This window comes from Xyrauchen texanus, chromosome 1, assembly GCF_025860055.1.
Source record: "Xyrauchen texanus isolate HMW12.3.18 chromosome 1, RBS_HiC_50CHRs, whole genome shotgun sequence".
Lineage (NCBI taxonomy): Eukaryota > Metazoa > Chordata > Actinopteri > Cypriniformes > Catostomidae > Xyrauchen > Xyrauchen texanus.
In genome coordinates this window covers 14,190,516-14,208,720 of record NC_068276.1, presented here as the reverse complement: position 1 = coordinate 14,208,720, position 18,205 = coordinate 14,190,516, and the positions used below count along the sequence as shown (strand labels likewise).

Sequence of the window (18,205 nt, the reverse complement as noted above, 5' to 3'; positions counted from 1 at the left end):
CCATCCACACCTTGATTGACTTGGCTGTATGACATTGAGTCAGTCCTCAGAGCAGAAGGAAGCAAGTTTTCTTCCAGGATAACCTTGTACATGGCTTGATTCATGTGTTGATGAATCTGCCCGATAACAGCCTTGCCGAAGCACCCCCAGATCATCACCAATCCTCCAACTGGTCGTCTAATGGTAAGACAGAGACCAGGGGAGACCTTCAAGCCACAGTGTCTCACATCTACTGTGAAATTTGGTGAAGGATTGGTGATGATCTGGGGGTGCTTCAGCAAGGCTGGAATCGGGCAGATTAGTCTTTGTGAAGGACGCATGAACCAAGCCACGTACAAGGTTATCCTGGAAGAAAACTTGTAGATGGGTTTATTCAACAAGGTGTGGATGGAGGACCATCAGATCAAGACAATGTCATGGCCAACCCAATCTCCAGACCTGAACTCCATTGAAAACCTCTGGAATGTGATCAAGAGGAAGATGGATGGTCACAAGCCAACAAACAAAGCTGAGCTGCTTGAATTTTTGCACCAGGAGTGACAGTCTCCCAACAGCAATGTGAAAGACTGGTAGAGACCATGCCAAGATGCACGAAAGCCGTGATTGAAAATCAGGGTTATTCCACCAAATATTGATTTCTGAACTCTTCCTAAATTAAAACCTTAGTATTTTGTTGGTTCAAAATGAACATGAACTTGTATTCTTTGCATTATTCAAGGTCTAAAAAACACTGCATTTTTTTGTTTAATTTGACCAGTTGTCCTTTTCTGCAAATAAATGCTCTAAATGAAAATATTTTATTTGGGAGAAATGTTGTCAGTACTTTATAGAATAAAACAAAAATGTGAATTTTACATAAACACATACCTGTAAATAGTAAATCCAGAGAAACTGATTTTTGCATTGGTCTCTTAATTTTTCCAGAGCTGTATTAGTTCAACAGAAAGTCTCTTGCAGTTTCCTACACATCCATGACTATGAAAGCACCATGAGAAGTGATGTGAGGTCAGCAGATGAGAGATGTCAGCCCTGCAGGTCAAACGTCCTCAGACACTGGCTTGAGCAGCAGTACGCTACAAAACTCACAGTGGTTCTGTTTACACAAGAGCAAAAAGACAGTGAGTGAGAAAAACAGAAAGTATGCTTTTAATGAGACCTCAAGAGAGGGAAAGAAAAACACAAAGTAATAACAAATGACTGATTAGCAGAGCAACCTACTGCACAACCTTTCTACAGTTAGAGAACAAATAAAACCCCTTTTCAACTATCTCACTTTCAAAGAATATAAGAGAATGATAGAAGAATGTTAATAAACTTTCATATCAGCTGAGATCTCAATATATTAACATTAACATTTGACATGTAAAGAGACATTGTTTTACTTCCACAAAAATACGTGTTCCTATTTGGCAGCTCCATGCAGTGATATTGAAATAGTCAGAGTTTTATTGTATGCTTTCACAAATACACACACAATGGCTAACTTGTTGACCCCAAGAGCGAAAAGGAAATATGTAAAAGGAGGAAAACAAGGCAGATAGAACAAAATTCTCTAACATTTTCTTCAATCTTAAATGGTTAGTTCACCAAAAAAAAAAAAAAAAAAATCCTCTCATCATTTACTCACCCTCATCCCATCCCAGATGTGTGACTTTCTTTCTTCAGCAGAACACAAATAAAGATTTTTAGACGACTATTTAAGCTCTGTAGGTCCATATAATGCAAGCGGATGGTGATCAGCACTTTAAAGCTCCAAAATAAACAAACAATCATAGTAAAGTAATCCATATGACGTAGTTAAATTAATGTCTTGTAAAGCGATATTATAGCTTTGGGAGAGAAACAGATCAATATTTAAGTCCTTTTCACTATAATTGTTTACTTGTGGTCGCTCTCCAATGCACGTCCATGAGGGGATCCAGTTCACGGTGCCTTGCACATGACATAAGTGCATCATGTTCATGCGATAAGAGATGCAATACAACTGGAAGCGCAGCTTGATTTGTTTACAAGAGTTCACAAACTTCATTGGTTTTGCTTTCATTTGAACAGGCCAGCGCACTTACATCTCGCAGTGAACTGGATACCCTCATGGATGCGCATTGTAGAGTGACTACAGTTAAAAGGACTTGAATATTGATCGGTTTCTCACCCAAAGCGATTGTATGGCTTTAGAAAATATTAAATCTAACCCCTGGAGTCTTCTAAGGATTATTTATGGATAATGGATTATTTTACTAGCATTGTCTGTGCTTTTTGGAGCTTTAAAGTGCAGATCAACATTCACTTGCATTGTGAGGACCTACTGAGCTGACATATTCATCTGAAAATCTTCATTTGTTTTCTGCAGAGGAAAGAACATCATACAGAGTGAATTTGTCTTTTTGGGTGAAGTATCCCTTTAAATGAATGGCAGCTGCCATTTTTGTGAGATTGTAATGAGTGTGTTATTGTATGCTGTGATTTCAGGGTCGCTCTTCTAACACAAACATTCATCTCCAAACAGCAAGTGAACACTCCATTAGATCTCGTAATGCATGTGAAGTAGCTTAGAGCTGCAGCTGAGCAGGCTGATTGGGTTATGCTGGGAGATGCTGATACCAAAGCACAGTGTTGCGTTACAGATGGGGGATTACAGGCAGTGGAGTAAGCACAGCTCATTTCCACACGCTCAATATTTCAACCAATCAAATGAGAAGGAAGATGAGCAGATAAAGGAAGTGAGGTGGATTAGAGAAAACAGGCAAGGAAAAGAGAGAGCGAGTCTGTAAATGAAGGGATAAACAAATGAATAAAAGCACGACTGAGTGAGTAAATTAATGAATAAGAGAAAACCACAGAATGACTGAATGAACAAGTGAGAGAGGGTAAATGAATGAATGAGGTGAGTGAGAGAGAGAGAGAGTAAAAGTGAAAAGTGAGAGTGAAATAATGAATGAAGGCATGAATGTGTTAGTTAATACTAGTGGGAAAAAGGTGAATGACTACATTTGTGAGTGAGTGAGTGAGTGAGTGAGTGAATGATTAAGCGAGTGAAGAAATTAATGACAGATTAAGTGAGAAAATGTTTGAATACATTAGTGAAAATGTAAGGGTAGTGCATAGGGAGGGAGTGAAGGATTGAGTACATGAGAAAGTGAATGAATGAGTGAGAAAGTGAATTAATGAGAATATAGGAATGAACCAGTGAGGAAGTGAATAAATGAGCATGGAAGTAAATTAATTAGGCAATGAGTGAGAGTGAAGGATTAAATGAGTGAGGGAGTGAATGAGTGAGGGAGTGAATGAGTGTGGAAATGAATGAATGTGTGGAAAGGTGAATGAATAATTGAAATAGTTAATGAATGAGTGAATGTATGAATGAGTGTAACAAATGAGCGAGGGAGTGAATAAATTATGGAATGTATGAATAAGTGAGGGAGTTAATAGTAAAAGAACAATAAAATGATGGCATGAATGTTTGACTTTTTGAATAGTGAGTGGATAAGTGAATGAGTGTGTTTGTGAGTGAGTGAATGAATGAATAATTGAGTAAGTGAGTGAAGGAAAGAATGAGAGATTGAGTGAGAAAAGTAATGAGTGAGTGTAAAGGTAAATAAGTCAGTAGTGAAGGAGTGAATAAAAGAGTAAGGGAGAAAGTGAATAAATGTGTGAGGAAATAAATGAATTGGGGAATGAATAAATGACTGAGTGAGAAAGTGAATGAATGAGGCAATACGCGAGTGAAAGGGTGAATGAGGGAGTGAGTAGTGAGGGAGTGAATTAATAAAAGTCAATTAATGAGTTAGAGCGAGAGAATGAATCAGTGAGGAAGTAAATAAATGAGTGAAATAGTGAATGAATGAGTGAGGAAGTTAAGGAAGGAATGAGTTAGGGAGTGAATAAATGAATGAGTAGGAATGAATGAGTGGGGGAATGTATGGATGGTGAGAAAGTAAATGATTGGGTGAGGGGTGAATAAATGAAAAGAAAAAAGGAAATTAATGAATGAGTGAATGTGTGAGGGAGGGAATTAATGAGGTAATGAATACATGATTGAATGAGAGAGAAAGTGAAGTACTGAATGAGTGAGGGAGTGAATGATTGAGGGAATTAATGTATGGGTGAGAGAATACAAATGAATGAGTAAGAGTTAATGAATGAGTGAGAGAGAGAGAATGTGACAGGTGGAGAGGGAAACAGAGCGAAGTGAAAGTAAACAAGGGGAATACAGTGCTTCAAAGAATGTTTTTTTGAAATGCGAAAGAAATTAGAAACAAAAACAAGATGACATTTATGGTACATATGCATGAATTAATCAATCTTAGGACAAGGCAGCAAAGAGATGAAGAGGCAGAGTAAATGTATGATATGATACAAGAGCACGCTCAGAGCAGTACCTCTTGTGCACACCGGCGAGTGCGGTCTCTCTGAGAGGGAAGAGTTTGGGGTAGACGATGGTGAACATAGGCTGACTGCAGCGGTGACAGTGACCCAGAGGCCACTGGACCACATCCAGCAGACTCTTAGGCAACTGGAACTGCACATCTGCATGAAAGTCCAAAGAACAACGATCAAGAAGAGCTCAGACAAAGATCTTGGCGAGGGTTAAAACCCTTCAAGGCTTCATCCATGAGCTATTACTATTGCGCCCTTGATCAAGACACTTAACTTTAGGTTACTCCGGGGAGATTGTCCCTTTAATACTGCAAATCTCTCTTAACTCCATCCACCATTGTGAATGCATTTTCGGAAGAACAAATGGAAAGCTGTCTTAGAAATATCTTATCTGGCCAAAATAAGATATTTTAGAAGGCTGAATGGCCTTTGTGTGAAGAAGTGCATCTATTATACTTTAAAATGCACTGGAGGCAGCTCACAGGCTTTTCTAACAGAGCAAATTAGCACATTCAACCAGATACATTGTTGTAGGTTTGTTTGAGACTCTTACCTGCACTTGTTCGGTTATGGGCCGCATGCAGGACTCTGCACGCCAGCTCTTCCAGAGGTAATACACAGTCAGTCTCGGAGCAGATGGCCTTCACTTCAGAGGGGAGAGGAACGGTCACATCTCCCAGACTCAAAGAGAGCTGCTTCACGTCAGAGATCTCAGTTGCTAGACCGCATCTGTGCACAAGCATTTTTGTTTGAGGCATACAGTAGCGAATAAATGAGATATCCTTGAGCAAAACCGTATTATTGGCTTTAAATTCAGCGTTATTTCTTAGAATTAACCGGTGCATTTTCATTAAAGATGGCCAAAATTTCTGACCACATGCACATACAAGTACAGTCAGTGCATTAACATCAGGTTCTTACATGTGTGGTCATGTAAACACACTTATTAGCTTTCCTTTATTGGTGTAAGGTCATTAACGGCATAAAATTTGGGATTTTTGCCCATTACGCCAATTTCGTGTTACATGTAAATACCATAACTGCCTTTCTTACCGGCTCATTAAATGTACACACATATTGAGCGCATGCCTCTTCACGGCTTAACATCAAACGTGGAGAATAACACAATTATTTCAAATGTCATGTAAAGATTTCTTGCTTGTTAGATTTTTTAAATAAGCTGATTATTGGTAGTTATCAGTGTATTTGTGTGCATGAAAATGAGCTCATAGTGTGCCTTGTGCTCCATTGTTTGAATTAGCTACTGACCCTGATATCTTGTGTATATAAACTATCCAAACTGTGGTTGGTCACTTGTCATGTCAGCTAGACAACCCCTTCTTCTAAGGATATTGGATTGAATAAAAAGCCAATAATCAAAAGTGTGGCTCTGTGAAACTAAATGCAAACAGTTTGTCCCATCGCAGAAACCATTCCTAATATAACACCTTAAATAATTAATGTTCTGTAAACAAAATCATTAGAGGTTTTAAACTTTGGATTCTGAAGTCTGATAGCACATTACAACAAGAGAAAAGAACTCACCCACTGCAGCCAATGACTTTGTTATAAAGATACGATGGGAGACCCTTCAGGTGAGTGTTGTTGTCCACAAAGACAAACTGCAGCTCCATGGAGCGCCCCATATCTGACATAAATAAATTAGTCTTCAGTATATGTGCCCATCATTAAAGATGACCCCCATGTTCTCAATACCCTCAATGTCATTCAAATCCTGCCCAACATAAATGTCAGATAATTCCCTTGGACTGCCCCTCTGATGTCTCATTGCTGCCATAAACATTTATCCATGTCCCCACTTATGTTATGTGGTGTAACAATCTGATTTTGACATGAAGTTGACATGCACAGCTGTCTGAAGGAATACAACTTGCTCCTCAACTTTACAACATATGATTGTCTCAAATAATTACAATACCCTTCTCTCAACTCCTACTCCAAACACAGATCCCCATCTTCAAACCCTACATTTTAACCCCAACCAGGGTCATTTTGACCATCAGGAAAGACAACAAATTAATAAGAAATACCCAATAAAAAAAAAAAAATCCCCTTTAAAATATACTACTACTGGTGTACAATATATAAAAAATGTATATGGCCCTGATTCATTCCTGAATGTTTCATGTGACAATTTCAAGAAGGATTAAAGAAATTAGGAGTTCCTGAAAAACACATATGTTATATGAATTCCCATTGAGAAAGACACTCTATAAATACAAATTATTATTATTATGTAGGCAAATGTTGCTGTTTACCACTATACATTGTAACACTGGATCATATTCAGGAATATATATATATATATTGAGTATTGTGAAAAGGCAGAAAAACATTGAGAATTTTTTTTTAGCTATAGCCTGTTCAGGCACAACACACTTGTACTTGTTTGATATGGATTCTGTTAACTTTACAAACATAACTTTATTCTTTCTTTCTTTCAAACAAGAATAAAGAATGTGTGTGTGTGTGTGTGTGTGTGTGTGTGTGTGTGTGTGTGTGTGTGTGTGTGTGTCTGCTCACCCAGAGGCAGTGAGGTCAGGCAGTTGGCGGCCATGGAGAGCTCATTGAGGTCAGGCAGCAGGCAGAGCTGGCGAGGAAGGCAGTGCAGGAGGTTGCGGTCTGCCGTCAGGCACTGCAGGGACAGACACCTGTGCAGACGCTCTGGCAGAGTCCTCAGGAAGTTCATGGAAACATCGAGTGTCTCCAGCTCTCTCAGATCTCCAAGCTCTACCAGCACAAGCAAGTCATTTTGAAAAAAGAACCATGAATACATACGTGACATACAGTATGTATGGGTGAGGCTTTGAAACACAATAAAATTATCCATGCTAGTTAAATCATGTTAGAAAGTGTTTGAACAAGGCATTGTAAAACAATTGCACATGTTATGAACTCTTTCTGTAGGATAAATTAAAGCCAGTCTCAGCTTCAGACGAAACGTTAACCAATTTACATGGAAAAGTGCAATAAAAAGAAAGACAAAATATGACTTTGCTCAAGTGTTTTGGAACAACTGTTTAAAGAGTGTCAAAGGTGACATTTTGACAAATTAATAAGACAATGTTTACGTTTTAGATTTATAGAAAAATTATGCCCTCGTAAAAGTGAAAAATGCCCCTGAAAATCAAATATATGGGGCAAATATTGACCATAAATGTAAAAGTTAATGTCTGACACTGGAACACTACTGAAATAAAGTGATTTAATTGTGAGGAAAATTATAAAGCCACTATTTTCTATCAAAGAAAATGTTCCAATTCCCTATCATCATTTGTATGTTCTCATAGTATGTAGTTGCAACGACTTATTGAGGCTTACAGCCAGTTTTAAGCCATGTTGTTCATAACAGTTGTCTGTTGAGGGCACTATTTTGCTGCTGTTGTTTTAAACAACCGTTTCTGCAAGATGTTGATCTCAGTAAAGCTCATTGGTTATCTTTAGGGTGTGGGGTTTTGGAAAGAGGGGGCATAGCTAATTCAACAGCTCAGTCTAGTGGAAGCAGAATGGCTGAAATTGCTTACAGCACCTTTAAAGAAAGCTATAAATGCATTTTTTAAAAAACGCAGAATTTAATTGTTAATCGAATTTCCTAATCATTTTGAATTTGCAAAAATTGTTTTTAAATGGAATAAAAACCTTTGAATCGTGATGCGAATCGATTCGTTTTCAACCCAAAGATTCACACCCCTAGGCTTATTTACTAGAAAACTCCCCAGAACTCTTTAATCATCATATTTTTTTGCTTTAATTTAACTTCTTAAATCACTATTTCAGTTTAAATGTGGTACGCTCCTTCCATTTTAGATTCATGAAACATTTCAATTTACCTTCATGTGTGAAGTTTAAAGTTTCAGAGTAAAGATGGCAGAGTTATCTAGCTTCCTGCTCCTTTTTTGGGATCAATTCAAGCAAAACTTTAACACAACTCGCTTGCAGTAATATTTTCAGTAAGATTCTGAGAGTTCCAAGCATTAGTACGTTTCTGTGTATCGTTAAAAATAGTTTTGCTTATGGTTTTTAAAATTAAGCATGCTGAAAAGCAACACAGTGAGCTTAAGAGGAAAATATAAAACCAAGAGAGGTAAAAGGCTTGTGTTCTCATTTAGAAGCCAGGCTTAAAAAAAAAAAAATCAAAGTCTTGGCTAAATTAAATTCACTAATTGCATTGTCTACTGAAGTTTAAAAGCTCCTGGTGATGTCGTTTCCTCATACTTAGCTGGTGAGCAAAGAAACAATTAGATGCAGTCAAAACTTGAAAGGGAATGTTTCTACTGGAACTACTGTATATTCTGATGTGTTTGGTTCTATATTATATACAGATGTGTGTCAGCGTTCTCAATCCCAAACATCATCAAATCAGTTTGTTCTAAATTTACTTTTGATTATCTGCACAAGTATCCGGCTGATGCACAAATTCACAATATGTGCAGGACAAGGAAAAAAAATGTCTCTCATTGAATAGGAGGAATCTCACCCAATTGCTTCTCTTCCATAGTCTCTGCATCCCTTCCCTCCACAAACCATTTCTCTTCACTTGACTTAAATGAAGCTACAAATGCTCTTTGCTCAACATTAAATTCTTGCCTTGATAGTGTCTGTCCTCCTCCTCCAGGCCAGCACATGGCACACCCTCCAGCCCCTGGCTGTCAGAGATACTTCATGTTCACTGAACCGAGCTTAGGGATGCGGAGAGAAAGTGGCACAAGTCAAAAGACCCTGCTGACCTGTGTAATTATCAAATCACTTCTCTCTACTTTTTCCACCAGAGATTCTGCTGCTAAAATGTATTACTAGAACAAGATCAGTAAAATTTCAGATTGCCATAAACTATTTTCAACTTTCTCATCTCTTCTCTATCCTCCACCACATCCTACTACTTCTCTGACTGAGAATGACTTTGCCATGTTTTTTACTGACAAGCATCAGCAGCCAATTCTCTACACCTAACACCCACAGCTACTCTCTTCCAACATCCATTCCTGTTTTCCTCTTTCTCTCCTCTCTCCGAGACGGAGGTCTCCAAAGTAATTTTTTTTTCTAACTGCCCTACCACTTGTCCACTTGACCCTGTCCCCTCCCATCTTATGCAAGCTGACTCTCCATCGATCTTACCCGCACTCACACACATTCTCAACTTATCTCTCTTAACTGGAAACTTTCTCAATACATTAAAGCAGGCAGTAACCCCGCTGCTTAAAAAACTAACACATAACCCCACAGTGGTCAACAACTACAGACCAGTCTCTCTACTACCCTTCCTGTCTAAAACTATTGAGAGGGTTTGTGGCGGCAGCAGTGTGGTCGAGCATTTGTCTGGAGAGAGAGAGAGAAAGTGGTAAGTGCTATAATGTCTAACACCTGTTTGTGATGGCAGTAAGCACTGGGGAGAACGATGAGACACTGAGGCCACCGGTGGCGGGACAAACCACCACGATCTTGAAGCTGGCTTCAGCGGCAGGATTCCACACCTACAGGGTGCTGGAGAGTGAGAGGTGAGGGGGAAGGGAGAGAGAGAGTGGGAGGGCTCTTCCGCCATCTGATACGCTGACATATGTTCCTCAGCCAGTTAGATGGCCTCTTCCAGTGACACCGGGTGGTGGCACTGGACCCACTCCGGCATTCCTTTTGGGAGATGACAGATAAGCTGCTCCAGCACTACGAGATCAATGACTCCCACACGTTGTGGTCCTCAGCCAGCAGCCACTACCGGCAGGTGAACCTGAGCTATTGAGTGAATGCAAACGGGTGGCCGCGACCATCCTTCTTCATCGACCAGAAGAGTTGTCGGAATTGCTCTGGGCTGTGACCGACCCGCTGCAGGATAGTCTTCCTCAGATCATCATACACCAGGAGACTCGCCGCCGGTAGTTGTTTTGCCACAAATTGAGCTTCCCCAGAGAACAATGGGATGAGTCTGGCCAACCACTGGGCATGCAGCCAGCCCCAGATCTCGGCCTTCCTTCCATCTAGGAAGGCCTCGGGATCATCTTCTGTCCTGTCTTCATGAGGGCAATTGGGGGCATGGGGGCTGCTGGGTCCGGGGTCACAGCCAGGGTTTTCTCCTTGTGTAGTAGGCTCCGGATCACATGCTGGTCCTCTGCTTGAGCTTGGAGCACCTCCCAGAATCGGCGATCCTGGTCCTGGGCGTAGCTCAAGCAGGGCCTGATGTTGTGCATGGTGCATACTGGCGAGGGACTTAATGAATTCCGCCAACTCTGAGGACTCCATGCCAGCGTATTTCCTCCAATTTTCCTGGGTTTCTGAACCAATATAACAAGGTTTAAAATGGGCATTGAGGAGGTGGGAACCAGACGAAGCCTCAAAACAGTGTTTAATGAAAACTTAAAAAGATACAAACATAAACACACATGGCAGCTGCCTGTCGCTCTCTCTCTCTCTCTCTCTCTCAAGTAGCTCTCTCTCCCTCATCTCTGGTGTGGTCCCTTTTTAATTGCTCTACCCAGTGCTTACTGCAATCAGAAACAGGTGATAGACGTTATAGCTCTCAGGTGTGTGCACCCTTACTGCTTTCTCTCTCTCTCTCTGGCTGAATGCTCCAGTAGTCTGCTTTTCTTTCACAGAACAACCTACTCGACAGACATCGGTCTGGGTTCAAAAAAGGACACTCAACAGAGACTGCCCTCTTGTCAGTAGCTGAAACCCTGCGACTGGCGAGAGCTAACTCCAAATCATCCATCCTTATCCTCCTTGAATTTTCTGTTGCTTTGACACAGTGAACCACAAGATCCTCCTGGGCATCACAGTAAATGCGCTTGGATCGTTTGAATCATATCTAAATGGCAGATCATTCAAGGTCTCTTGGATAGGAGAGGTGTCCAAGACACTCTAGCTGACCACTGGGGTTCCTCAAGAATCAGTGCTTGGACCTCTCCTCTTTTCGATGTACACAACATCTCTCTGACCGGTCATTGAGGCACATGGTTTTTCCTATCACTGCTATGCAAATACCGGTCATTCCAGCCTGATGACCCTACTGTATCAGCTTGTATCACTACCTGCCTCTCGGACATTTCGGCCTGGATGAAGGAATGACCTTCAGCTCAACCTTACAAGACAGAATTCCTTGTGATCCCAGCAAACCATCTGTTGACTACAACCTCACTATTCATCATGGTTCAACTACACTAACACAACCAGAACAGCCCGGAACCTGGGAGTGGTAGTAGATGACCAGCTTAATTTCACTACATGCATCTCATCAACCACCTGGTCTTGCTGATCTGTGCTTTACAACATCAGAAAAATCAGACATTTCCTGTCTGAGAATGCTACACAGCTCCTGGTCCAAGTTCAGGTCATTTCAAACTGGACTACTGCTAACCAGATATCAGCTAATACAATTAAGCCACTGCAGATGGTCCAGAATGCAGCAGTATGTCTGGTCTTCAATCAGCCAAAAAGGGCCGTAGCTGCCCACATCAAATTCAAGGCTTTGACTCTGGCTTTCAGAACATCCAATGCAACCGCAACCTCTTATTTAAATTCACATCTTCAGATCTATGCTCCAACTTGCTCTCTGCAGTATATGAACAAGCGACGCCTGGTGGTTCCATCACAAATAGACTCAAAGTCTATTTCACTTTCTCTGCTCCTCTGTGGTAGAATGAACTTCCAACCTGCACACGATCTGCTGTTACCTTCTAAACATTCAAGAACCAGCTGAAAACACATCTGTTTGGCAAGCACTTAACAAACCTACACTAACTACTTTTATTAAAAAAAAATAATAATCCTTGTCTGTCTCTTTTTCTGTGGTAGCATCTTTACTACTCCAGCCACTGTGAGAACTTAGCAGTCCTATACTGCAGATGTTGTTAAACTTTGTATGACAAATTGCTATGTGTCTCATTTGTAAGTCGCTTTGGATAAAAGCATCTGCTAAATTACTAAATGTAAATGTAATTGAGAAGAAGACAGTTCAACATTAGATTTCCATTGTTTTCTTTTGCAGGTTGATAGTGTCAAGGATTGCAGACTTTAGCAGATCTAAATGCTCTTCCTCAGTTTTCATAAACAATAACCCTACATTGTACGTACCTATTTGTTATTTGAAAGTGTGAGGTCATGTCTTTTCTTCAGCCAGATTTTAAGAAGGAATTTATGGCCATACCTTAACATTTTTAATTTAATACCCCTGACTATTTTAATGTAAATAAATGCATATTATTAACAGTGTTTTGTTTTTCATGTAACATGTTAGTTACAATGAAAGTGTTAGATAAGATAAATACGGGGAAAATAAATTTGGCCTGCATTGAGTTTCATCTGGACATTCTTGCCCCTGCAAGAAAGTTGTCGAAGAGTCCTGCTGGATAGTATAAACCCCCCAGTTTTGTTTTTAGAATAAACATACATGATCAACCACAACATTAAAACAACCTGCCTAATATTGTATAGGTCCCCCTCGTGCCACCAAAACAGCGCCAACCTGCATCTCAGAATAACATTCTGAGATGCTATTCTTCTCATCACAATTGGTCAGAGCGGTTATCGGAGTTACCATAGACTTTGTAAGAGGCCATTCTCTGTTGGCCTCTCTCATCAACAAGGCATTTCCATCCACAGAATTGCCACTCACTGGATGTTTTTGGCACCAATTGGAGTAAATACAAAAAAAATGTGTATATGAAAATCCCAGGAGATCTGCAGTTAAAGAAATAATTCAAATCAGCCCGTCTGGCAACAACAATCATCCATGCAATTATCTAATCAGCCAATTGTGTGGCAGCAGTGCATAAAATCAGGCAGATACTGGTCAGGAGCTTCAGTTAACTTTCACATCAGAACATCAGAAAGGGTAAAAAATGTGATCTCAGTGATTTTGACCGTGTCAGATAGTGCTGGTTTGAGTGTTGAGTGTAACTGCTGAGCTCCTGGAATTTTTACACAAAACAGTCTCTAGAATTTACTCTGAATGGTGCGATAAAATGGTTTTGTTTTACAATCTCTGGCACGAGTCGAAATTATTTTCTGTAGTGCAGCAGTGGTGGAGCAACAACAAAAAAAAAAAAAAAATACATAACTTTTTCAATTATTGGATATTTTTCTGCATAGACAAATGTTCACAATTATCACAATAATCAGTAGTAGTCCAATATATGCTCTACTTATTAATTTAGAGAGTAATGTTAGATGAAATGCTAAAACATGATTGCATGATTCACCTTGTGGGAGAAATTTCAGCTGATTGTTGGCCAATCGCAGGTGTCGTAATGAGCGCAGTTGACCAATCTCTGGGCAGATGACTTGCAGAGCATTGTCACTCAGGTCCAGTGACTGCAGCTTCACCAGGTTGCCAATAGCTGCATTAACATGAAGACAAGAATGTCATCCTTCTAAATCAACCTCCTAAATAATGTACCTGAAACGTCTCAATGTGTAATTATTTCAAAATTACCTTGAGGAATAATAGCAATATTGTTCGAGTGCAGGTATCTGAATGAAAAAGATAGATTGTGCGATTAAGTTTAATAATAATGGTTTTATTATTATTCTTTAAATCAGAAGTTTTAAACACAGTAAACAAAAAAAAAGTGATTCTACCAAGTCCTAACGGTCATACAGTACAGTGGCTTCAAAAAGTATTTGGACATTTAAGCCAAACTTAAAAATGTCTGAACGTGGATGCATTAAACAACAAAATATCAAACTAACTTTTCTCAGAAATATTTTTTTTTAGTGGATGAATAAGGTCAGATCCCCCAGAGTTCACACTAGCAGAGAAACCGCAGATGTAGTTCATCACATCCACTATGAACATGTTTCACAACATTTGACAGTGTCCAAATAAATAATTTGGAAAAGTGTATCTATGGTTTAGCATTTAAAACCTGTAATTTATCTTTCTTAAATGTAAATAACACTTTATTTGGTATTTTGCTATCTAATACAATGACATTCACCCATTTTTAAGCAAGGCTTAAGTTTCCAAAAATCTTTTGGGGCCACTGTACATAAAAAGAAGCTCATTTTAACATGGGGCATGCTGGTTAAAAAGAGATTACAACTAAAATCAGAGGGCCCTCTAATGGACAACAGCAATATTACAGTTGAATATTATACCCACAGCATATCTACACACATCATGAAAAATGTAATTATTAAATTTAGAAATAAAAATAAACAATTAACATATATCAAAATCATTAATAAATTATTCATGAAAAATGACATTATTAAATGTAAAATTATAAAATTCATATTAAAGTTATTCAATTTAAAATAAACAACTCAAAATGTATTCATGAACCATGACATTTTTACATTTAAAATTAAACAATTACATTATTTTAAAATAAATATTAAAGTTATTCATGAACAAATAAAATATTAAATTCTTAAATAAAAAAAACTAATAAATTATTAGAACATCAACATTAAATGTATTCATGGACAATTCAATTAATATATTTAAAAAAAAAATCAATTATAATATCAACATTACATTTATTAATTAAATTACTAAATCTAAAAACGAAAAATAAACAGCTGAAGTATTTTAAAATCAATATTAAAAAGTTATTAATGAACGAATACATTTTTAAATGTGAAAAAAATACATTATTTTAAAATGAAAGTTATTCATGAACAATTAAATTATTATATAAAAATGATATATAAACAAACAATTCAATTATTACAAAATCAACAATAAAGGTTATTCATGATTAATTTAATTATTAAAAATAAACTTAAATTTTTATAAAAATATTATTGAAGTTATTTATTAACAACTAAATTAATAAAGTTATTCTATACAATTTCAATGCTTAAATTTGTGATGAGTGAAACAAAGATAAACACTCACAATTCAATCAGGTTAGGAAGTTTCTGGGCAAGATTCTCAGGCTGTCAAGAAGAGAGCAGAATTACAGTAAGTTAATTATTAACTGTTCCTACATGGAGTCTAAGCACAGGTGGAAACATTATGAATGAGATCTCACCAGTGTTGTGAGGGAGTTTCTCTTCATGTAGAGTCTCTCTAAGAACTGCAGACCTTCATCTTTAAGAAGCTCGACAGGGAAATTGTTGAGGTTTCTGTAGTTCAGGAAAAGATTCTTGTGCCGCTCTTGTTTGGCCATAAAGATCGTTTCATGGAGCTCTGAAGCCATGGTTGCCAGAGATATCTTTTGCTGATAGAGTTTTTTCCTCTTTCAGCTTCTACTCACCAGAACCTAAAATAATATTTTTTAATGAAGCCTGGGTCATATTTCACCCCAAAATCAATTGAAAGAAATAAGATAATATTTTGCATAAAGTAAATTAAGCCTATTCTATGGACCATTACGATTTCCATTATGTTTCTAATTAAATAAATTCTAGGCAGAGCAACAAATACTGCCATGATGTATACATACCTCACAATTTAAATATATTAGCATTTTTCAGTCATGTTAATGAGGGAGGAAACTGTGCCACAATGCTACAGGATGGAACTGATTTTTTCTATCGCTCTCTCTTGATGTTGGGGTAAACTTTGTTGTTGCTGTCATAATAAGAAGTATAACCAGCAGCTTGTCTTTGAACATTAGCGGTTGATGCAATAAGGCTTGCAATGGTCATTAGTTTGAGAGCCCATCATTACCGCACCCCTAACCCTAACAACAACAACAACAACAACAACAACAACAACAACAACAACAACAACAACAACAACAACACATGAAGTTGCTCATGAACTAATACTGACTTCTATATGAAAACATTGTAATGATAGATCTAGCACGAAACAAAGATGTGTATCCACTAATAGCTCAAAACCAGTTCATAAGTAAATATAAATTGAAGTGGTGACTGTCAAACTATTGCTTTCGAGACTAGACTGCGTGGACTGATTTAAGCAATACAGTGCGTGACAAACTGTAAGAATTAATGAAGTACAACTTACATCGCATCCCTGTTTAGCGATAAGAAATCTCTCGCGAAAATCCCTAGTGTTGTTTGTGCACGGCGCTTCTTCTTCTTTGCCGTTTTATGGTGGTTGGCAAACCAACAAAAGGTGCATCTCCGCCATCTACTGATCTGGAGGTATTATGATTTATTTTAATATTATAAAGATGGCAGCCTTTCATTTCCCAATCACACATCTCCTGCCATTTTTTAATCACAGCTACTCATGAATCCTTTAATTTCTGTTTTGCTCAATGGAACATTAATATTCATGTTTGAGTATTGCAAGGCCTGCTTTGCCAAATTATCTACCTCTTCATTTCCTTCCACCCGTACATAGGCACTCATAAGAAAGAAATGATTAACCCTAGCTGGTGGATCCTAAACATACTATATATATATATTGTGTGTTACAATCTTAATCAGTATGTGTGTGACAAATCTTAAACAATGTATGCCTGCTAACAAATGATGAATGATGGGTGTAACTAACTAGAAAATATATGTTAAAACCAAAAACACTACAAGGATAATTGAATGTGAAGATGTGATAAACTACGGCTGCATTTCTGACACAGGAGATGGGCGGAACTTAGAAACGGTTTTCTACATTGGAAATTCTTTTGGCAAGGAACTGATAAGAACGAACCAATGGGAGGCAAAACCAGTAATCCAACTGTGGCAAAAACAAACCAACGGAATGAGTGGAACTTATCTCTTAGAATATTGAAGATGCCCCTGCAGCAAATATAATCCAATTCAAAAGAGTAAAAAACTGAGAACAAAGGAACACAACCTGGGTCAGATATGTAGAAAAGAAGGGAACACAGGAGAAACGGGGTCTTTTTGAGCTGAGTTTACGGGTGAAGCAGACAAGATCCCCAGCTGGGCAAATAATTTTTGTACTTATTTTTTCTTGTTAATAAATACTGTTTTTATCTTGAAAACTTGACTTTGTCTCCTCAAAAATGAACACGACAACATATATATATCTTGTCTTTATGCAGATTTGCCACTCAGTAGACTAGTCTAGTCAGTGCTGAGAAGGAATCAGAACAAATCACTGCGACTACTGTCTGTATTTCCTCCACCCACTGAAGGGCCATTAAAATAGCAATCATATCTGTGGTGAAAACTGAGCCATTATCCGATATCCTCTTTGCTATAGGCCTACTGACTTTAAATTGTGGTATTTATACAGCTGCAGCTGTATGTCCGGATTCAGGTTCTTTTGATCCATCATCTGGACGTAATCTCTGTATTTCTGGTCCAGATATTGATTAACCAGTATATCTTTGGAAATATTCATATCTTTGATCGTATTAATCAACTTAAGATCTATATTGGCATAGTACATAACCAAGGAGGAATGATTCTAGACAATCCCATAAACTGTGCTTATTTATTTCCATTTCTTTCAAAACTTTTAAAAGAGCTGTCTCATACCTCCAACACACTTTTTAAATTGGATGAAATTCTGCATGACCTTGTATTGAAGACTAGTAAGCCATAGATATTATAATCCTATGTAATTCTAATGGCATCTCTCCCATCTCAACCTGAATAACTGGCACAGAGGAGGATCTAAATGTGCCACAGCATATACGTAAAGCTTGTGTTTGTAAAACATCGATGTCCTTTAAGAGAGTTGCCGAGGCAGAACGATAGGCCAAACACCCATAATCTATCGCTGCTCTTATCACTGCACAATAAATACTCTTTAAAGATTGTTGTCTGGCATCCCATGAGACCATCAATCCACGCATCTAATCAAGTGGCTTGTTGAGCATGTTACCACGGAGACGTAGCATGTGTGGAGGCTTCACGCTATTCTCCACGGCGTCTACGCACAACTCAACACGCACCCCACCGAGAGCGATAACCACATTATAGC

At 38.3% G+C, this 18,205-nt stretch overlaps 1 protein-coding gene across 1 annotated transcript; it reads right to left on the bottom strand.

Annotated features, from left to right (window-relative positions):
- Positions 1-772: 772 nt before the first annotated feature.
- Positions 773-16,384, bottom strand: LOC127650256 (leucine-rich repeat-containing protein 28-like). Its single transcript, XM_052135576.1, has 10 exons — positions 16,310-16,384; positions 15,366-15,596; positions 15,230-15,270; positions 13,820-13,857; positions 13,587-13,724; positions 6,922-7,128; positions 5,923-6,025; positions 4,931-5,106; positions 4,380-4,527; positions 773-1,093 (listed from the first exon to the last, which is right to left on the bottom strand). Exons 2-10 carry the CDS (start codon positions 15,531-15,533, stop codon positions 1,024-1,026), a joined length of 1,089 nt encoding a protein of 362 aa, XP_051991536.1. The 5' UTR covers positions 15,534-15,596; positions 16,310-16,384; the 3' UTR covers positions 773-1,023.
- Positions 16,385-18,205: the final 1,821 nt, after the last annotated feature.